The sequence below is a fragment of the Plecotus auritus genome, assembly GCF_963455305.1.
Source record: "Plecotus auritus genome assembly, chromosome: 3".
NCBI classification, from domain to species: Eukaryota; Metazoa; Chordata; class Mammalia; order Chiroptera; family Vespertilionidae; genus Plecotus; species Plecotus auritus.
Genome location: NC_137772.1, coordinates 146767331 through 146790759, shown reverse-complemented (window position 1 = coordinate 146790759; position 23429 = coordinate 146767331). Strand labels below are relative to the sequence as shown.

The 23429-nt window shown below is 40.7% G+C and overlaps 1 protein-coding gene across 5 annotated transcripts in view; it reads left to right on the top strand.

Moving 5' to 3' along the window:
* The window catches only part of METTL25 (methyltransferase like 25), a gene marked incomplete at its 3' end in the record, with an annotated part of 124822 nt that overhangs the window by 28858 nt on the left and 72535 nt on the right, over nucleotides 1-23429 (top strand). For all 5 annotated transcript variants that reach the window (XR_013960141.1, XM_080660485.1, XM_080660482.1 and 2 more), the window contains 2 exons: nucleotides 7801-8400; nucleotides 12594-12741. Coding sequence is in view for 4 of the 5 variants with exons in the window: in XM_080660485.1 (XP_080516611.1) it covers nucleotides 7801-8400; nucleotides 12594-12741 (748 nt within the window). The remainder of the gene's footprint in view (nucleotides 1-7800; nucleotides 8401-12593; nucleotides 12742-23429) is intronic.

Below are 23429 nucleotides of genomic sequence, written 5' to 3'. Positions count from 1 at the left end.
GATCTTTGAAAACAGATGTTAAAATAAAATCAAAGATTGCCTGGACCTATAAAAATAGTAAGTTATTTTTTCCCCCGGCTTATAAAAATAGTAAGTTATTTTTCTTATCCCTATGAGAACATCTATGGGGGTAATGGACGATTTTCCCTCCTTCAATTTTTATTAGGTGTTACAATTTTTTCCATGGATTCTTCCAGACTTGCGGAGAGTCTAAGGATGATTAGAAAATTATCACAGTGTAGGCTAGGTGTGCACAGCCACATGTGACAGTGTAGCTCTGTAGGGTAGAGGCTAGAGGCAAGAGCTAAGCAATAGTTTTTAACCTTTTCTCAAGTGTATCATATCTAAGCAATACCTTTCAGGATTAGTAACAGGTTCACCATGGCAGTGATGCTCATCTAGACCAGAACGTGCAAGTACATAGTAAAACTTAACAAACTATTGCCATGCAAATCACATGGATGAATATTAGAAACATAAAATTGAATGGGGAAAAATAAGCAATTTACAGAAGACCACCATATTTAAAAGCTGTAAAGAAAAATAATGGTATATTCCTAAGGCAAAAAATTATTTAAAAAAAAAGCAATGGAATCATAATAATTTGAGAATAGTTAATTACCTCTGTAGGGGAAGTAGGGAAATGGGTTATGGATGGAAAATCATCCACAGTTAATGCAGTAGCAATATTAATGTTCTAGTTTTTAGGATGGCTGGTAGGTTCGTGGGTATAGCCAGTGCTGTTGGACACCTAACCCAAATACTCTTGGGCCTTACCATTTCATGGTGTGCCAGCCTACTTTCTACCTGGCAATGTCTGCATTTCTTTCTCTGTGGGTTTTCTCTGGCTGCTGAAACAAGGCGCTGCTTGCATACACGTTCTGGGAATTAATCCCTCTCTGTGGCAAGCCTTGAACCACTGATTGGTACAAGTTAATATGCAAATACATCAACTCCCTGACATTTCGGGTGGATGCTTCTGAGGTATGCCTTCTACACTAGCTCTCAGATTTTCCCAGTGCAATTAAATCCAAGTTGCCCTAAAAGTATCTTGATTAATAATGAACCTTTTATTGGGCTGCCTTCCTTTCTCTTTTTCTCTTCTCTACTTCCCTACCCTTCTTTCACCTCCCAAATAAATCACATACTTAAATCTCTGGTGTAGAATCTGCTCTGTTGTAACACAAAAACTAAGATAAAGGGTATTTATTGTGCTTCATAACTTTACATTTTGACTATTTATTCTTTTATTTATGTAAAATATTGCATAATAATAAATACATTTAGTAAAGCAGATTTATTTTATTTCTAAATAGCAGAGAAAAATTTGTATCATGTTAGACCTGCTTTAAGGGATTTTTTTCAAAGCAAAGGAGATTGTTTCTAGTGAATGAAATCTCCTAAAGTAAAGACTTTTACAAGGTCTGTGTCTTAAATCATTTAATAGCAATATTTGATTCTCACAGTAGTTTAGTTTAAAATGTTTTACATATGTACTACTTTACTTTTAAAATGCAGATTTCATGATGGTCGATGGAAATCCAGGATCAGAAACACTTGCCTTTACTAGTGACCCTAGAGAGCTCTCATTAACTGTGATGGAGAAGATTTGGGGAGAGGCAGGTTTTACAGAAAATATCAAGCACTTAGTTTGGAACATGTTAAGTTTGAGAAGCTTATTAGACACTCAGTAGAAATGTTAGGTAAACTGATGGATATATATGATTATGAAGTTCACCAGAGAATTCCATATTGGTGTTATAAATTTATTTAAAATTTGAAAGGCTTTAGCTTAGAATGGTAATTAAATCTTCAAGTTGGTCAACAAAATGTAACTCCTATCTGAAGTATAGTGACCACTGTGTGTAACAATGTTTTGTGAGAAAGTGTCCTAAACAGAATTAGGAGACTAGGAAGGCCAGTCACACCAGGCATTGGACTAGAGCAGGGGTGGGCAAACTTTTTGACTCGAGGGCCACAATGGGTTCTTAAACTGGACCGGAGGGCCGGAACAAAAGCATGGATGGAGTGTTTGTGTGAACTAATATAAATTCAAAGTAAAGGAGCGGAGGGGAGAGCAAGAGAACCCTCCGCTCTTTCGGCTCCACGGGCCGGATAGAACAGCCAAATGGGCCGGATCCGGCCCGCGGGCCGTAGTTTGCCCACAGCTGGACTAGAGACTCCTCTGTCTTCTAACCTATAAAATGGTCCAGGATGGAAAATACTATTGTGAGTAAAGAGTAGGAAATCAGGATGGTGGAAATTTTGCAATTGAGACCAGATAGTTTGACGGCAAAACGTTTTATGGCTTATACAACTTTTAATGCACAGAGTTTTCCATTCTATTGCTAACACTGCATATGATACTAAAGGTCAGTTTGGAAAGGGATAGAAGTCTGCTTGGGTCAATAAGATGTAAATGTAGGCTGACAAATTTTCTAGGAGAAGTTGCTCATTACTGAAAAGGTTTTTAGGTATAATAATGTGAAGACATGATTCTAAGGGTTTCGACAGCCATCTTGCAATAAGAGGAATTAAAAATAAGCTAGCAAAAGTTTATTTTGCTCTTTAAATTCTACATGCAAGTGAAATAATGGTATTTGTCTTTCTCTGACTTATTCCTCTTAGTATAATACACTTTAGTTCCACTCATGCTGTCATAAATGATAAGATTTCATTCTTTTTTATGACTGACTTAATATTCCATTGTACATACATATGTATCATAGCTCTTTTATCCACTTGTTTGTTGATAGGCACTTGGGTGTTTTCCATACCTTGGCTATGGTAAAAAACACTGCCATGAACATAGGGGTACATATTTTCTAAGGTTGAATGTTGTCGAATCTCTGAATGGTTCAACCATTGTACTGAAAGATTTCCTAAAATAAAGTGAATTTTCTTCATTGTTCAAAACTTGATGTTCTGTTACTTGCAACCAGAATTTTCCTGATTTACAAGTGGAATTATTATAAACATACTAGAGGCCCGGTGCACGGATTCGTGTACCGGGGGGTCCCTTGGCCTGGCCTGCGGGCATCGGGCTGAAACCGGCTCTCCAACATCCCTCAAGGGGTCTTGGATTGCAAGAGGGCGGTTCTTGGGTGATGCACCCTGGAATTGGGCTCCCTCATCTCTGGTTCCTAGTGTGTCACTGGAGAACTGCAGCTGCCAAGTCACCGCAGCTTGGCAGCTCCTGTGTTGAGCGTCTACCCCCTGGTGGTCAGTGCATGTCATAACTGGTGGTAAGACCATCTGCCCCCTGGTGGTCATTGCACATCATAGCTACTGTTCGGACGGTTGCTTAGGCTTTTATATATATAGATTTGAAAACAAACTCAATTACCTCTTGGTAAGAAAACATCTAAATTGGTGGGAACAAATATTCTGGTGTTTACATCAACCATTGATTGCTAGCATTAAATTTGTCATTGACATCAGTGAGTGTGTTTTATAGAAGCAAAGGAAAGTTTTGCTTTCTCTGGAGATTCAGACATAAGGGAATTGATTAATAGAGTTTCTACTGTACAGCTCTTATATTCATGAGTATAGGTATGGTAACTTCAATTAGATTATACTTCCTTAAAGTCAAGATATATTATGCTTCTGTGTTTCCCAGAGATTAACATTAAAAACTGGTATAGGGAAGTATTTGTAAGCTAGTTACTTATTTAGAGGACATTATTTATTGGAGTCTTACCTATGAACTACTTGAATTACAAGACCCCTGAAAATTTTGAGGATTTAATTAATGATATGCATTACTATAAATATAGGCATGTTTCCTTGAGTGGCTCATACTTACGACAAAGTTTGATTGATTTTAGTTAGGAATTAAAGATAGATATAATAATATTAGATAATTTCTTATGATAGTATTTCTGTAATTGTCCATTTATTTCTTATGAAGAGGCATGGTAATATAATAGTAATCTTGGTAACATTTTATTTATCTTATCATTTTTAGTTTAATTAATATATTATCCAATTCTAGGTGTTCAGTTTGATAAATTTGGTAATTGTATGCAGTTGTGTAACCACCACCATAATAAAAAATATTTCTGTCATGGTAAAAAGTTTCCTCATGCCCTTTTGCAAGTTATCTTCTCCTCTATTCTCAGGGAACTACTGATCAGCTTATAGTTTTGACTGTTCTAGAACATTGTATAAATGATGTTTTGTGTTTGACATCTTTACGAAATAGTTTTTGAGCACCATCAATGTTGTTATATTTACTCTTTGTTCCTCTTTTTTGCTGAGTAGTAGACCATAGTATGGTTATACCACAATTTGTTTTTTCATTTACCAGTTCATGACCATTTGAGTTGTTACCTTTGTCTGCTGTTACAGTTCACTTACAAGACTTTGTGTGGACATGTTTTTATTTCTCTTGAATAATTAGCCCAGAGTGGGATTTGTAGATTATACAGTAAGTATATGTTTTAACTTTATGTTAAACTGCCACTGTTTTCCAAAGTGCCTGTACCATTTTACATTTGTGCATTTCTCTTTATGATTTTAGTTTGCATTTCCCTGAAGACTAGTGATATTGTGCATCCTTTAATATTGGCCATTTATATGACATATTGTGAAGTGTGTGTTCAAATAATTTGCCCATTTTTAATTGGTTGCTTGTCTTTTATTGAGTTACTAGAGGCCCGGTGCACGAAATTCGTGCATGGGGGTGTGTGTCCCTCAGCCCAGCCTGCACCCTCTCCAATCTGGGACCCCTTGAGGGATGTCCGACTGCCCGGTAGGATCAGGCCTAAACGGGCAGTCGGACATCCCTCTCATAATCCAGGACTGCTGGCTCCCAACTGCTCTCCTGCCTGCCTTCCTGATTGCCCCTAACCGCTTCTGCCTGCCAGCCTGATCACCCCTTAACCACTTCCCTGCCAGCCTGATTGATGCCTAACTGCTCCCCTGCCAGCCCGATTACCCCTAACTGCCCTCCCCTGCCAGCTGGGTCACCCCTAACTGCCCTCCCCTGCAAGCCTGGTCACCCTTAACTGCCTTCCCCTGCCAGCCTGGTCCACCCCAACTGCCCTCCCCTGCCAACCCGGTCACCCCTAAATGCCCTCCCCTGCCAGCCTCATTGCCTTGAACTCTCCCCTGCTGATCTGGTCCCCCCCCCCCCAACTGCCCTTCCCTGCAGACCTGGTCCCCCCCAACTGCCCTCCCCTGCAGGCCTGGTCCCACCCAACTGCCCTCCCCTGCAGGCCTGGTGCCCCCCACCCAACTGCCCTCTCCTGAAGGCCTGGGTCCCCTCCAACTGCCTTACCCTGCAGGCCTGGTCCCCCCCAACTGCCCTTCCCTGCAGGCCCGGTCACTCCCAACTTCCCTCCTCGGCTGGCCTGGTCACCCCCAACTGCCCTCTCCTGCAGGCTTGATCACCAGCAACTGCCCTCCCTTGCAGGCCTGGTTCCTCCCAACTGCCCTCCCCTGCTGGCCATCTTGTGGCAGCCATTTGTGTCCACATGGGGGCAGCCATCTTGTGTGTTGGAATGACAGTCAATTTGCATATTACTCTTTTATTAGATAGGACTAGTGGCCTGGTGCATGAAATTTGTGCACGGGGCGGGGGCGGGGGGGATGTTCCTCAGCCCAGCCTGCACCCTCTCCAATCTGGGACCCCTCGAAGGATGTCCTACTGCCGGTTTACAGGGATCGGGCCTAAACCGGCAGTCAGACATCCCTCTCACAATCCTGAACTGCTGGTTCCAGCCGCTCACCTGCCTGCCTGCCTTCCTGATTGCCCCTAACCACTCTGCCTGCCAGCCTGCTCGCCCCCAACTGCCCCCCGCCACTGGCCTGCTTGCCCCCAAATGCCCCCAGCCAGCCAGATCACTCCCAACTGCCCCCCGTGCCAGCCTGCTAACCTCCAACTGCCCCCCCTGCTGGCCTGCTCACCCCCACTTTTCCTCCCCACTGGCCTGCTTACCCCCAACTGCCCCCCTCCTGCTGGCCTGCTCACTCCAAACTGCCCCCCCCACTGTCCTGATCACCTCCAACTGACCCCCACTGATGGCCTGCTCACCCCTAACTCGCCCCCCTGCTGGTCTGCTTACCCCCAATGGCCCCTGCTGTCCCATCCTGGCCTGATCACCCCCCAGTGACCCAAGGTCCCAGCCCCTCCTTTATTTCTTTTTCTTTTTTTTTTTTCCAGCACCTCCTTGAGCGGAGGCCAGGGCCCGCTGGAAGCAAGTATCTAGGATTCACTTATCTTCTATAATTGAAACTTTGTAGCCTTTAGCGGAGGCCAGGGCTGGCCAGGGTGGGGGGGAAGCTTGACTTCCTCCATCTCCGGGGGCAACTCAAGCCTCCAGCTGGCTCCAGCTCCGTGGCTGCCACCATTTTTGTTAGGATTTATTTATCTTCTATAATTGAAACTTTATAGCCTTGAGCGGAGGCCAGGGCAGGCCAGGGCGGGTGGGAAGCTTGGCTTCCTCCATTGCCGGGGGCAACCCAAGCCTCCTGCTCGCTCCAGCTCCGTGGCAGCCACCATCTTAGTTGGGTTAATTTGCGTACTCGCTCAGATTAGCTGGTGAGCGTAACGGAGTGATGGTTAATTTGCATGTTTCTTTTTTATTAGTATAGATAAGATTTCTTTATATATTCTGGACATGAACCATGTGTCAAATAAATGATTTGTAAATACACTATTCAGTAGTTCTTTTCTTTTTTAACTATTTTGAATAGCAAAAGTTTTCATTTTTAAAGAAGTTTATTTTTTCAGTTATTTGTAGTTCATGCTTTTTATGTCCTACATAAGAAATCTTTGCTTCTCCTAATGTGACAAAGATTTTTTTATGTTTTCTTTAAGAAGCTATTAGTTTTTACTATTACATTTAGATATGTGATCCACTTTTAATTAATTTTGTTTTTGGAATGACACAAGCAAAGTTCATTTTTTCATACAGGCATCCAGTTATACCAGCACCATTTGTTGAAAAGACTCTTGTCTTCATCAAATTACCTTAGAAGTTTTTTTGAAAAATCAGTTGTCTATATTAGTATGGGTCTGTTTCTGAACTCTATTTTTTTCATTGATTTATATGTCTGTTTTTATACTAGCATCATAGTATTTTGATTACTCTAGTCTTATATTGATTCCAAACTTGTGTAAATCCTCTGACCTTATTTTTTTCAAAAGTGTTGTGGTTATTCTAGGAACTGTGCCTTTTCATATAAATTGTAATATCTGTTTGTCAATTTCTTTTTTAAAAATCTGCTTTTTTTATTAGGATTGCATTGAATCTGTATGTCAATTTGGGAGAATTGCCATCTAAAAATTGAGTCTCATGTTTTGTCAATATGGTATATTATTATTTAATCTATTAATTTTTTTCTATGCAATATTTTGTAGTTTTCAGTGTATAGGGATCTTACACAACCTTTGTTACATTTATTACTAGATATTCTAGTAATATGCTAATTATTTTATAATTTGCTACTGTATTGTATATATTCTAATGGTTCATTATTAGTTTCTAGTGATCCTGTATTCTGACACATTGCTAAATTCACTTACTTGTTATGTTAGCTTTTTTGGTATATTAATCAGGATTTTCTGAGACACAGTCATATTATCTACGAAGAAAGAGAGTTTTATTTCCAGTATTTATGACTTTTGCATCTTTTTCTTGACATTACACTGTCTAGAACTTCTTTTAAAAAGTTAAATAAAAATGATGAGTGTGGTTGGTTTTTAATAAGAATCAAAATTAAAATAAAAAACATAAGAGGTTGTATAAAGTATACAACCATTTGTTTACTTTAATTCATTCTGTTTTTCTTTAGGTAATTGACCTGGGTTCTGGAAAAGGCTACCTAAGTTCCTATTTGTCCCTGAAGTATGGCTTAAAAGTTTATGGAATTGATTCCTCAAATACCAATACTCATGGAGCTCAGGAGAGAAACAGGAAGCTGAAGAAACATTGGAAAGTCTATCATACTCGGTCAAACTTAGATGTCAATGAACTGGCATTAAAAATGGCAAAAGAAAAGAAAATGCAAGATCAAGTTAAAAATAAAGCAGATATTGAGGGAGTATGTAACAACAGTCCTGCAAATCAAGGAATGATGTCTACATCAGATTTTTTGCCAGACTTTTCTAGCTCTGTTATTTCTAACATCAGAAAACAAATGGAAAACCTACATGTTCATTCACATCAAGAAGAAAATTTGTGTTTTGAAAATGCCTTTTCTCTTATAGACCTTTTGCCTATTAATGCCATTGAACCTACTTCTTCCTCCCAAATACCCGAGAGAAAAATGTCTGAAGCAAATAAAGAGAGAAGAAAAACAACATCCAAGTCAAATGAATCAAATATATACTCACCTTTAACATCTTTTATTACTGCTGATTCAGAACTACATGATATTATTAAAGATCTGGAGGTAATTTCACATTTGAATTCCTTAATTTGATTTATAAAACTGTTCTAGGACATAGAATTAAATTTTAATAGTAGCTTACTTAACCTACATGTCTTATTTGGTTACATTAATCTAAAGAGCTAAAATTATGTATAGATGTTTATGATCTCACAGCTATCAAAATCTGATAAGAGTACAAAATATGACAATTACAGTTTTCCAAAATAGAGTGCCTTCTACTCATTTCAAGCCTCCTAAATTAAACAGAAGTACTAGCACAAAAGGTAGTAAGCTAAGTTCTCATTATGTAATATAGGGAATATTAAAATTCCAATTCAAGAAAACTTATACATTTTAATTTATATTTGAGAGATATCTACAGCAATATTGTCTATAAACTAGAAGCCCAGTGTGTGAAATTGCGTGGTCCCGCCACACGCATGTGCCTCACTACGCTCGCAGCCCTGCCCACCTGCGTGCGCCTCGCTGTGCACACAGCCTCCTGGTGGCTGGTCTTTGGTTGTTACGATGTTACGACCACTGGGTTTTTATTATATAGATATAAAACCCTAATATGCAAATAGACCGAACGGCGGTACAACTGAACAACCGGTTGCTATGACGTGTGCTGACCACCAGGGGGTGTGCGTGGAACATGGCAGGTGTCGGCAGCAGGCAGCAGAGCGTGGAACATGGCGGGCATCGGCCGCAGCGGGATGGTGGAGCAGGTGCATGGGGGCACCAGACCAAGGCAGGGCGCTTGTTGCTGTCATCGGTGCAAGCCTCTGGTGGTTACTGAAAATTCTTTGCTCCCTCCCGCATGCCGTGGTCCTGCTGGGTGCTTGCACCTCCTGCCAGCGCCAGCCCTGCTGGCATCCACTGCCGGCACTGGAGCTGCCGGTAGTACCCACTGCTGCTGTCTGGCGCCGGCCCCAATTGCTCAGCGCTGTCAATGGATACGAGAAGCAGCTTCTGCCCCGATCGCCCCTCAGGACTTCTCCACCTCCCCCTGCTCCTGAGGGGCAATCAGGGCCGGCAGCCGCAGCTCGCACCCACTGCCGGTGCCAGCCCCACTTGCACTCACAGCTGATGCTGGCATCAATTGCTCTGTGCCGTCAGCGGGTGGGAGCGGCAGCAGCAGCGGGAGTGGGGCTGCCAGCAGAGAGGGGACTGGGGGCCACAGCAGGAGGGACCGGGTAGGGGCACGGAGGAAGGGCTGAGACCCACCCTGGGCCCACCACAGCTTCGTGGCCCACAGTTCCTTTCAAGGTGCACGAATTTGTGCACTGGGCCCCTAGTATTTAATGTTAGCCTTGGTAACCAAATATTCAATTTTTTGAGCAAATGTTAGCTTCTGAGTATTCTTAAAGAATTTCAACTTTTTTCTAAACTGTAAGTATGTCAAATGTAATTCAAAGAGAATATTTCTTAAACAAAGGCACCATTGCATGTTAAGACAATATTGTAGAGGAGCTTCTAGAAATCATTCAGACTAACTCATTGTTTAAAAAACAACAACAATGTAGCCTTTGAAGTTGTAATATTCTACTTATTAAATTTTTCAGTTTTTTAAAATTAATTTGATTGGGGTGACATTGGTTAATAAGATTATATAGGTTTCCAGTGTACAATTCTATGACACATTATCTATATATTGTGTTATATGTCCACCACCCAAAGTCAAATCTTCTTTTGTCACCATATATTTGACCCCCTTATACTTTACTAACCTCCCACCTCCCTTCCCTCTGGTAACTACCATACTGTTGTCTATGTCTCTGAGTTTTTGTTTGTTTGTTCTGTTTATTCATTTGTTGCTTTCAGTTTTACAGCCCACATATGAGTAAAATCATGAGTGACTTTTTCTGACTTATTTCGCTTAGCCTGATATTCTCAAGATCCACCCATGTCACAAATGGCAGCATTTCATCTGAGTAGTATTCCATTGTTTATATGTACCACATCTTTATCCAATCATCTATCAAAGGACACTTCAGTTGTTTTCCATGTCTCAGGCACTGTGAATAATACTGCAGTTAACATATATCTTATGCATATATCTTTATGAATAAATGTTTTCAAGTTTTTGGATAGAAACCCAAAAGAGGGGCTACACGATCATATGATAACTATTTTTTTTTAATTTTTGAGGAGGCCTCTGTGCTGTTTTCCATAGTGGCTGTACTGGTGTGCCTTTCCACCAGCAGTGAATGAGGGCTCCTTTTTCTCCACAATTTCTCTGACACTTGTTACTTGTCTTATTGATAATAACAATTCTAACAGGTGTCAGTGGTATCTCATTGTAGTTTTAATTTGCATTTGTATGCCTGCTTAGGAGATGTGTCTGTTCAAGTCCCCTGCCCAGTTTTTAACTGTATGGACATGTTTTCATTTCTCTTGGATAATTAGCCCAGAGTTGGATTTGTAGGTCATATTGTTAGCAAGTGTATGTTTTAACTTTATGGTAAGCTGCCAATGTTTTCCAAAGTGCTTGTACCATTATTATCCTCATTTTACAGATGAGGAAATTAAGGCACTGAAGAATTAAAATAAAATTGGTATATTGATCAAGATTACGTGAGTACATGCAGTTGTACTGACTCAGTATGTGTATACATTAAAATTAGGCTTTGAAACAGTTCATAGGAGAATATTTACATAAAACTGATGTTATAAAATTTAGAACAAAAATTGTTACATTGAATTTTAAATTGTTATATTTGAAGCAAGGAATGAAGTAAACTTTTTTGTTAATTTGGCACCTTTTATTTGTTTTTTATTACAATTTTTTATAAGTTTTAATGGGCAATTTGTGAAGAAGTGAATTTATAAAAAATATTAGTAAGGTATAAATGTGTCTCAAATCACAAGTTTTTCATAGTCATGCATGCTACATTTGATTAGTCCAATCTTTAGTTTGGCTAGTTGTGAAACAGAAAAGAGAAAATTCAAATGGATAAGTAACTAAAAACAGTAGAAAAATCAACTCAAAAGTATTTAGTTGTGATAAATGATCACAGTCATTTTGTCCATAAAGGGAATGATTATCTCTCTGTATATAAAGAGGTAATATGCAAAGTAGCCGGGACGCCATAACAGTAACAACCGGCTCAGGAGGAGGCTGTGCGTGCAGATGGGTGGGAGGGGACTGCGTGCCACCCCCAGCCCCAGCAGTCATGCGCGGCTGGGGCTGGGACTGGGGGCAGGCCCGGAGCGGAGACACAACACACGGGGGGGCCCGCCCCCGCTGGAAGACAGCGCACCAGCAGTCCTGCCTCTGCACATGAGCTGCAGAGGAAACACCTTTTCTTACTGCTCATTGGCTAAGCTCCCTGTACGCCACTTGCAGTGTTCTTGGTAACTTGGGTAATAAGAATCCAAGAAGTTAATCTAGGGTTTTTCCACCTCACTCCTGGAGGAAAAAACGAAGGTCGGCTGCTGGAAGGGCTAAGAAATGTCATATCCTGCCCTAACCAGTTTGGCTCAGTGGATAGATTCTTGGCCTGCGGGCTGCAAGGCCTGGGTTCAATTCTGATCAAGGGCATGTACCTAGGTTGCAGGCTCCTCCCTGGCCAGGGCCCAGGTCAGGGCTCATGCAGGAGGCAACCAATTGAAGTTCCCTCTCACATTGATGTTTCTCTCTGTCTTTCCCTCTCTCTTCCACACTCTCTAAAAATCAATAGAAAAATATCCTCAGGTGAGGATAAAAAAAAAAGAAAGAAATGTCATATCCTATGAAAGAGACATCTTGAAAATGCCTAAAGAAAGTTGTCATTCTTTTGTGGTGAAGGGACTGGAGTCCACATTGATGAAAACACTTTGGTGGCTGCGGTGGCCGGCAGTGGCAGCAGCAGCGGGGTGATGGGGGTGGCGCCTTCCCCTGATCAGCCGGTCGCCTCCCACAGAGGGAGGCCAGACTGTAGCTTAAGCTCCTGGGGGGAGCAGCAAGCCGTCAGTAGGACATCCCCTGAGGGCTCCCGGATTGTGAGAGGGGGCAGGCTGGGCTGACGGACCCCCCCTCCAGTGCACGAATTTCATGCACTGGGCCTCTAGTTTGTTATAAAAATAAATTAAAAACACAGTATTTTCTAGTTAGAATTTGGTCATTTTTAAAAGCTCCATATATTCTAATGAACATTTAAAATCTTCACCTGAAATGTATTTTTAGCCCTCCTTTTAATTGCCAAAATTTGTTTTTCTTCTCATTTTTAAAGGATTGCTTGATGGTAGGTCTACATACTTGTGGTGATCTTGCTTCAAATACTCTACGAATATTTACTTCCAATTCTGAAATCAAGGGAGTTTGCAGTGTGGGTTGTTGCTACCACCTCTTATCTGAAGAATTTGAAAACCCACATAAAGGTACAAAATTCTTCATATCTCATAATTTCATTTATTTCGGCATAATTGGTGCTTTCAAGCTCTCCATCATTTTTTGACATTGTTGTCATTTTGAATTAACATTTAAAATAATATCTGATATTCTTGCAATTTTAATATTATATCAATTGAAATTTGATGTACAATCACATTATGCATTTTGTTATACTTCCTTTGCTCATTAAATGGTCTTAGTGCATGCTGAAAACTGCAAATATTTGAAAATTTTATGTGGTATATATTTTACAGAACTTCTGTTTAAAACTACTTGTAAGATATACATTTACTAAAATAATAAAACTGAGTTATTTTGTCATGAATATAGAGTTGCAAGGTTTGCTTTTATTTTCAAAACCTTTTCAGTTTTGTGAGAAATATTGATATTTCTCAAAAATCTTTCCTTACTGTGTTTTTAAGAATTAACATTTTATTATTTTAAAAACTGCAAAACTGTGCAATGGCATTAAAATAATGGTATTCAAACTGTGCTCCCTGGACTGAGATGCTGCCTGAAGAGCAAAGTACATAGCAGGATTCAAAGCACCACATATACCTTCATCCAGAACAGCTCTTTTTATATGTTACTAGAGGCCCGGTGCACGAAATTCATGCATGGGGGTGGGGTGTGTCCCTCAGTCCAGCCTGCACCCTCTCCAATCTGGGACCCCTTGAGGGATGTACGACTGCCCACCGGGATTGGGCCTAAACGGGCGGTCGGACATCCCTCTCACAATCCAGGACTGCTGGCTCCCAACTGCTCACCTGCCTGCCTTCCTGATTGCCCCTAACCGCTTCTGCCTGCCAGCCTGATCACCCCCTAACCACTCCCCTGCCAGCCTGATCAATGTCTAACTGCTCCCCTGCCAGCCTGTTTACCCCTAACTGCCCTCCCCTGCAGGCCTAGTCCCCTCCCAAATGCCCTCTCCTGCTGTCCTGGTTCCCCTCAACTGCCTTCCCCTGTAGGCCTGGTCCCTCCAACTGCCCTACCTTGCTGGCCTGGTCTTCCCCAACTGCCCTCCTCTGCTGGCCTGGTTACCCCCAACTGCCCAAAACTGTCCTCCCTTGCTGGCCATCTTGTGGTGGCCATCTTGTGTCCACAAGGGGGCAGCCATCTTAAACCACATGGGGGCGGCCATCTTGTGTCTTGGAGTGCCGGTCAATTTGCATATTACTCTTATTAGATAGGATATCTCTTAATAAGCTATGGTTTCAAAACTGCTGGTTCAGGACAGATGGTTAGTTTATTAATATTAATATAGCAGTTTTCTTTTCTATTAGTTCTAATGAAGTCTTTATCAACATCCAGTGTCCCTTGCTAAGAATTCTTAAGCCAGGAAGCTGTGTGCATATGGATGGTATTGTTTGTTCTTTTCTCAGTTTTAAAATCCAGATGAATAGGAAATTTTCACTTCTTTATATAGTTGTGTATAACAGGTAAAAATTATCATTATATAATTCTACTGAAATTTGACTGGGTGAGACAGAGGTCATCCATATACCTGGCAAAGGTTTTTATAAAAAAGAGTTAATTGAATTTGATTTTTTTATGTCAGAGATTTTTAAAGTATCTTTTATAAAAGGTGCGTAGAAGAAAATTTTTGAATATATAGAGATACATTGAAAAAAATTGGCAAAAAGTTAACAATAGTTTAATTTAGATGGAGAATATATGTTTTTCTTGCCATTTTTCTAATTTTATTCAGAGTACAAAAATCTTCAAGATAAAAATTTGGCGAAAATAGTGAACCTAAAAAAGAAAAAATATAGTTATAATAAAATATTTATCCAAATATCTACACTATATTACAATATTTTTGTGCATCTTTTCTAAAAGAAAGAAAAAAACCTCTTTAATACAATCAGAATTTTATAGCTTTTAAAATATTAAGTGTATAGTGTTTTCCTGGACCAACAATAGCATAAGATTCTATGTAAGGGAGGTATGGTTCTTAGTTCAAAAATTTCCTCTTCTGTAGGTGCAATGAAATGGGTTTTTAAAATTTTATTTTTGTTTTTGAAAGTATTACAGATGTACCATTTCCCCCCCATTGACCCTCTCCTCTCCCCCACCTCCTCTCCAGGTCTTCATCGCACCATTGTCTGTGTCCGTGGGTTATGCATATATGCTTATGAATTCTCTGGTTAATCTCTTCGCACCCCCTGCCTTCTCTCTGAATTACATCAGTCTGTTCCATGCTTCAATGTTTCTGGTTCTATTTTGTTCAGTTTATTTTGTTCATTAGATATTTGTTTTTCTCTGTCCGGCTTATTTCACTTAGCATAATATTTTCCAGGTCACACCATGCTGTCTCAAAGGGTAAGAGATCCTTCTTTTTTACAGCTGCATATTATTCCGTTGTGTATATGCACCACAGTTGTTGTTTTTTTAATCCATTCATCTACCATTGGGCATACGGCCTGTTTCTACATCTTAGCTATGGTCAATAACACTGCTAGGAGTTTCTTTAATCTTAGGCTCTTAGACAGTTGGTGTGTCTTTCAGTTCAGAGGTATTGTCCTTCAATATATTAACTTCAGCTGCCTGCTTCCTTCTTTCCTCTTTATCATCATGCTCCCAAAGATGCCTTCCCCTTCCAAAGGACTCCTCTCTTCTTAAGACTATCATCCCTGATCCTGTTAGACCCTTGTAGCCATTGCACTGCATCATCAGGTCACAGACCTACTTTCAGTATTTCCCACCATGGGGCAAATACTCTCTTTTGAACAAGTGACTAGGAATAGGGAAAAAAAAATCACTGTTGCTACACTGGCAGCTGCATTTCAGACTAGTAGAAGATAATAAGCACTATGCTTGGCATTTTATCTATCTATCTATCTATCTATCTATCTATCTATCTATCTATCTATCTAAATGGCTAATATGCTAAGTGTCCGACCGTCCGACTGGTTGCTATGATGAGCACTGACCACCAGGGGGCAGATACTCAACGCAGGAGCTGCTGAGCTGCAGTGACTTGACAGCAGCAGTTCTTGGGTGACGCACCCCGAAACCAGAAAGAAGGGAGCCCAATTCCTCACTGGGCCGCGTGATTCCACCTTTGACCTGGGTTTTGTTGTTGCTGGGGCGCTGTTGGCCCCGAATCTGGTTTACTGCACACTTGCGTTTGCGTTCCACACCCTATACAACAGCAACTTTGCAGAGTGCCCTCTCACTAACCATGGGACCCCTTGGGGTATGTCGGAGAGCCAGTTTCAGCCCAATCCCCGCAGGCCAGGCTGAGGGACCCCACCTGCCAGAGGGACCCCACTCACTCTACAGATGCCCTTTGAGCCACGGCACCACCCCAGGTGCAGTGGGCTAGGGAGGGACCTTGGGAGGTTGGCTCCAGGGCGTGTCTGGACCATCTCACCCAATCCCGCCCCGCCGGCCACCTTCTAATTAATTTTCTTTCAATGTGCATGAATTTGTGCACCAGGTCACTAGTGTATAAAAAGGGAGATGGTGAGGGCTCCTAAAAAGTCCCTTTCTCTTACATAGAATAATTTGAGAAAGAAGAAATTCAAATAGATGAAAAGCAAAGTTCAGTTCAGTTTAATAAACATACACTGAATGTCAACTATGTCCCACACAGTGCTAAGCGGGTGATATAAAAATATATGTTATCTCATCTTCACCCTTGAGGGATGTAAAAATGGCCCTTAATCCCAGGAATCAGATAATCCCTGTTAGTAACTTAACATTTTTATTTTTAAAAAATTATTTAGAATAGAAAATTTAAATAATATAAAAATATTTTAAAAATTAAAACAAAAGTTTCCAGACCCATATTTTTGGTTTCCTGTATATCTTTCCAGGACAGAAAATACATACATACATATACACTACATTTGTATATGGTGAATTGGAAGATCAGTAGAAATTAATCAGACAAAGAAGTGGGAAGGTTATTACAGACAGATTACACAAAGGTGTGGGGGATAAGTGTTCAAAATCCAGTTTTTTCTCTTTCCCTTCCATAGTCAGTGTTTCTCTTTGAGTCTTCTGGGAGAAAAATAGTTGAATAAAATAACTCCAAATTTTTACACTCGAAATGGAAGCCTCTCAGTTAAGATTCTCAAGTATCAGTCTTGTATCCAGCCTGTTTAAAGGCACTTTCCCCTTCTCTTCTCTAGAGTGGAAGTTACCATTGTTAACTGAGTTGATAGGAAATTTTTGGTCCCCAGATTCAGATAAGAAAAGTGTTGGAAAGGTTACTGATAGCTACAAACTCTCATTTTTCTTTCTTGTAAACAGAGTCAATTCATGGAAAGGCCTTCCTGTAAAAAATTTCTTAACTAGTGAGAAACATTGAGATTATCAGGGAAACAATACTAGACTTATGTGGCAAAAGCTAATAATAATATCTTAGTGTTACTTGCTTTCCTCATACATACCTGAAATGAACAGAGTTGGGAGTTTTGCTTTCAGGAAAGCAAAGAATAAGTAGGAAGAAACTGGACTGATGATATGATGAATTAGGTGGAGATATATGAATATGAGTAACTTCACATATTTTGGAGATCAAGGTAAGAGTCGGAAAGCCAAAATATAGGAGAAAAAAATGTAGAAAAATAAGTCATATGAATAACAAAAGCAACCTCGGTTTATGCTGCAATTTTGCCTTCCTTTAGACTGTCACAATTTTCTTCTCAAAAAAACACACTCCTATCTCCTTTTTCTTGCCTTTACTTGGCTATATAGTAAAAGAGAGGCCATATGAACCACCTCTTGCAATTCTTGTAAACACTGATCCTCAACTCTGGTTACCCAATGAATCAAATATATTACTTTCAGTATGTGGGACTTACTTTGACCTTCTGAAGTATAATCTTTTGAATATAAGTATTCTTAAGAAGTTCTATAGGTAATTCTGATGAACAGCATGGTTGAAAACAAGGTATTTATGATGGTTCCATGAGAAGATATACAGAATTCTAGAAGATGATTTGTAGAAAAAGATTATTTGCACTTATTTCAACCCTTCCCATGCAGAGACTTAGGTGGCCTCTACTTATGTACTAGTTTGCAGATCTGAACCAAAGGATGAACCCAAAAGGGCCCAGAAGGGTATATCAAAGTCCAGAGTGGAGAGCTAGAGTAAACAGCCCCCCAAAATCCTTGAAGTATAGAGCTCAGAGTGAAAACCTGGGGAAATCAAATAGATCTGGAAACCAAATTATCAATGAAGTTAAGGGTTGGGAAATAGACACAGACAAGGTGGTGCTGGGGGAGCAGATGTAAAACAAGCAAGGAATGTCCAAAGATAAGTATGAATATCACTAGAATTTTGATAGCTTACCTGTATTGATGAGCAGGTATATGTATTTGTGTGTATGAAGGCAGACAGTGGCAGAGTTTGTTCTGGACTATTTAGCAATGACTACTTGGATAGATGGATATGAATTTAGTCTAGTTTTGTGTATACAACATACAGGGTAGGGCAAAAATAGGTTTATAGTTGTTTATATGGAAAATAGACTATATATATAAAAGCCTAAGCAACCATTCAGCCGTTCAACCAGTAGCTATGACACGCACTGACCACCAGGGGGCAGACACTCTGACTGGTAGGTTACCTTGCTGCTGGGATCCGGCCAATCGGGACTGGGCAAGACGGGCCAGACATGCCCTGGAACCCTCCTGTGGTCCCTCCCCGGACGGCCGGCCTTGATCAGCCCCTGATTGGGACTGGGCTAGACGGGCCGGACATGCCCTTTAGCCCTCCCGTGGTCCCTCCTAGCCCCGATCATGCACCAGTGGGGTCCCTTGGCCTGGCCTGCACCCTCTCGCAATCTGGGACCCCTTGGGGGATGTCGGAGAGCCGCAGGCCAGGCCGAGGGACCCCACTGGTACATGAATCCATGCACCAAGCCTCTAGTGTTATAACAAATAATAATACAAGAATAAACTGTGTTTTATGTACTCACAACTGTAAACCTATTTTTACCCACCCCTCTATACTATATAGTACTATTATTCCTTACTAAAAAAGAAATCTACCACTATACAGTTGGATCATTATATTTTAACTAACTTACAAGGCCAGATGTTTGCATGCATATTTCCTGTCATATATCCAGCACTAGGTGCCATGGAGTTATATCTCTGAGTGATCAAGTATGTCATGTGTCTCTCCCTTCACATCTTACACACCTACCCCTCACCCTCACTTTGTTTGCACAGCTGTTTTTGAGTTTGAATTGGGGCAGTGTTGCCCTTTGGGATGTAAATTTGAGTTATTAATAGTCCAACGTAGTATACTAGAAAAGTCTGGTATGTATACTACAACTTTTTATGATGATATGTACTATGTAAACATTATGCGTTTTACATGAATATGTTTACCCAATACACTGTGGTAGACCATAGAGGTGGTCTTTCATGAATGTCAATTTTCAAAAGTACCTCAAAGCTCTCTGAGCCACTATGAATACCAAAGTTAGACCATATGTTTTAAAAACTACCTTTAAATATTTATATATTATGGGCCAGTAGTTCCTAGGAGAACAAGAAATACCAGAAACAGTTTTATTGCAGTGCTTTATAGAATATATATATTTGTCTAAGCTTGACATGTTTCATTGTTTTGTCTTAATATTGATTATTATCATAATTAAGTCTTCAATACTTACATTATTTCTTCCCCTAGAAGTTGGAGAGAGAATTTCTTTTGGTGGTTTTTCCCAGAAAGGTAGAAACATGCTGTAGGAAACACTACTGGTTACCTGTCCAGATCCACGTATCTCTTCCTCCTTCACTAACTGATTTTGCTCAGGCGTAGGTTATTGGGAAGATTGAGCCCTTCTGTAACCTCGCAAGCCGGTGAATCTGAATCTAAATTATTACTGTAATTCCATGTGTATAGTAATGGATAAGAGACACAGTTCTCAACAGTGAGGCGTGAAGAGCATGTCTTCTAGGAGGTTTCCTGGAATTTTTGTTTTGTTGTTCTTAAAACTGAACAGAAGACAAGACCATCACTTTCCTTCTCTGCCTCTGGACTTGGTCATCCATATGTGTTTGTTCAGCCTACTACGTATTCTGTCAGAAATTGGTATTAGTGCTCTGAGTCCTGCAGGCCCAATCTGAGGGATGAAAGATAATTTTACTTTTCCTGGAAGTTTACCTGATCATTTCAGAGGCTTATGAGTGCAGGAGAGTAAAGAAAGCTCGGACCCCAAATAGTCACACCAGCTAGTATCACTGAGCTTCTTCCTTGGCCTTAATAGGAGCCCCTTCTAGGAGCAAACATTGTCATAAAACAGATTTGTGTTTTGTCTTTCCCCACCTCTTCCCAGCCCAAGGCCAGGAAGCCTTCTAGTATTATTAGTGCCCTCCAGAAAACGGCAGAACATTAGAGTCAAATATAAATGGTGTAACCTTTGAAAGCCTTTAGTCTACTTCCATGTTTGTTCTCAGCGTTAATGTGTTATAGGGCATGAATGTGATTCTCCCAAAGATCCCTCCATTTACTTTTTTTTTTTTAAACCAGGGAAGGGCTGCAGATCATCTTTTAATGGCACCTTTCAATCTTGTCCTGCTGTTTTTGTATCAAACACATTTGTCAAGGGCATATGATATCTATTCTACTGTAGATGGTATCTCAATTTATGTTACCAGTAGGAATTTACTGGAGGAGGCTAGATATGTATGTAGTCACTGTCTTTGAGGATTAACAGTTGGTTTCATCACTATAAATGTAGAGTCACTTCACCTGGAAATGTGTCTTGAGGTTGAATAAAAATATGTTGAGCACTAAAGGCCCAATGCACAAAATTTTTGCTAGGGCTTTGGCCCTGGCCCCCACCTGCTACCGCGGCCAGGGGCCTCTGCCGCCTCTGCCTGGGCTCCCACACACTGCGGTTTTGTCCAGAAGGAAGGACGTCTGGTCTAATTAGCATATTATGCTTTTTTCATTATAGATATTATTTGAAAATTTAAAATACTGTTTAAATATAAGCTTGTTTTAATTTTGAGATCTTTCAGTATGTAGTATTAAAAAGTTATAAGACAGTACTAGCTAGTTAATATTGTCATTAAATCATGTATTGTATCATCCAGAAAGGTGTGACTCATTTCTTAATCAAGTTAGTAGGAGTGAATTAATCCCATTGCAACAATTCAGTTGCTGTCTTTTCAGTAAAGATTTGACAGTACTTTCTATATCATATAATATGTATTTTATTAAATCTTTCTGTTTGCTATGGGTGTTTAATGCTAGAAGTTTAGAGGATGTAGAGGAATAAAGCATAATTTATCTTTTCAAAAAAGCATGTATTTCACTTCCATCTTTAGCGTAGTGGGAGATGTGACTTTTTTCTGAGGAACCCTCCTATTACAGTTCAGCTAGAGCTCAGCTAAATTAGAACATGTATTTTTTAAGCATTACTGAATCCACACAAAAAAGCAGGGGAGGATTCTTTGTGGATCAAGAAAAATCACAAGAGTTAAAAGGAGAGAAGGAAGAAGAGTTGAAACCAGAGCAGGGAACTGTGAGCCATAAAGGTTGCAGACAAGTGTACTGAGGCAAACGCTTATCACACTGGAATCTAGACACTAATATTGGGCTTCTGCATGGTGGGGGAGCTGAGCCTGAAAAGTCTATACTAAGCTATGACCTTGAATGAGATAAAGCAGTCTTCATTCAGTTCCATGTAGAAGCAAATTCAAATCCTTGTGGGGGAATACTCCCAAATGCAGGCCCTTGGAATTTCTACAGATTAAAATCTACCAAGTATAAGTTCAAAACTAAATATAAAAAGTGTGACAAAGGTAGGTTTATAGTGTTGTAAAGGAAAATAATACAATAAATAATAAATAATATAAGAATGAACTCTGTTTCACAATTATAGACCTATTTTTGCCCCACCTTGTATACATACTATCTAATAAAAGAGTAGTACGCAAATTAACCATCACTCCACTACACCCACAAGCCACGCCCACCAGCCAATCAGGAGCGAGTATGCAAATTAACCCAACCAACATGGCTGCGGCCATGGAGAGAACAGGAGGGAGGCTTGGGTTTCCCCAGCGATGGAGGAAGCCAAGCTTTCCGCACACCCTGGCCGGCCCAGGCCTGCACTCCAGGCTACAAAGTTTCAATTATAGAAGATAAATAAATCCCAACAGAAATGGCTGCTGCCACGGAGCAAGCAGAAGGCTTGGCTCCCCTGCGGGCTACAAAGTTTCAATTGTAGAAGATAAATAAATCCCAGATACGAGGGCCTCACTTGGGTTGCTGGGGGGCGTGGCCAGCCTGCAAACCACCACAGGCCCCTTGCTCAGGCCACCCCATGCCCCATAGGAACCCCCACCCTGATCCGGGACACCCTTCAGGGCAAACCAGCTTGCCCCCACCTGTGCACCAGGCCTCTATCCTATCTAATAAAAGAGTAATATGCAGATTGACCATCACTCCAACACACAAGATGGCTGCCCCCATGTGGTCAAAGATGGCTGCCCCCATGTGGACACAAGATGGCCACCACAAGATGGCCAGCAAGGGAGGGCAGTTGGGGGTGATCAAGCCTGCAGGGGAGGGCAGTTAGGGGCAAACAAGCTGGCAGGGGAGCAGTTAGGCATCAATCAGGCTGGCAGGGGAGTGGTTAGGGGGTGATCAGGCTGGCAGGCAGAAGCGGTTAGGGGCAGTCAGGAAGGCAGGCAGGCGAGCAGTTGGGAGCCAGCAGTCCTGGATTGTGAGAGGGATATCCGACTGCCCGTTTAGGCCCGATCCCACCAGGGACATCCCTAAAGGGGTCCCAGATTGGAGAGGGTGCAGGCTGGGCTGAGGGACAACCCCCCGCCCCCCATACATGAATTTCGTGCACCGGGCCTCTAGTTATATATGATGTATATATGTATCCTATCTTTTATCCCTTCTCCCCATTTAACTAAAAATACTGATTATTGTAAAATTTTCTTTCCTGAAAGCACTGACATACTGGAAATATTCATAGTACTTATCAAAACAATATATAGGGGAATGCAGGAGCCCACAAAGATGATGGAAACACTAAAGCTACAAAGGGTATCTGTGTATCATGGAAAACTTGAACTTTGTTTTTGTAGCCCTATAAAGGGTAGGGTACAAATGATAAAGCTATACTTACACATGCAGAAGAGGGTCTCATAGAACTCATAGGACATTCTCTCATAAGTTGAGACCGCAAAGGTGAGCACTAAAGTTAGGGCAACAGTAGTAGGAATAGAGAAAATTAGAAGAATTTAAGAAACATTTAAGATTGTTTAAAGGAATAGGAGATAAAGAAGGAATTGTCAAGAATTATCAGGTTTTTGTTTTGGGCCACTGGGTAGGTGATGGTGCAACTTGCATGATGAGAAACACTAAGAAAGGACCAAATTTTGGGCCAAAGTTTTGAACACTATTGATAATTTTTATATATGAACAATCATATTTTGGGTAAGTTTTCTAAGTACAGACTTCTAAATACATGGAAATAGGACTATTGTAGCATAGCCACATATGATTTATTTTTCTCTTGTTTTCCAGAAAAATCTGTAGGGTAGTAGCTGACACTGGTTCATATGATCTAAGAGTGTGAAGGCCAAGGTCTCTGCAGTGTTTTTAGCCTCTCACTTATGATTACATAATAGCTGCTACTGCTTCAGCCATTGCAGTCACAATGGAAAGAAATATGAAGATAGA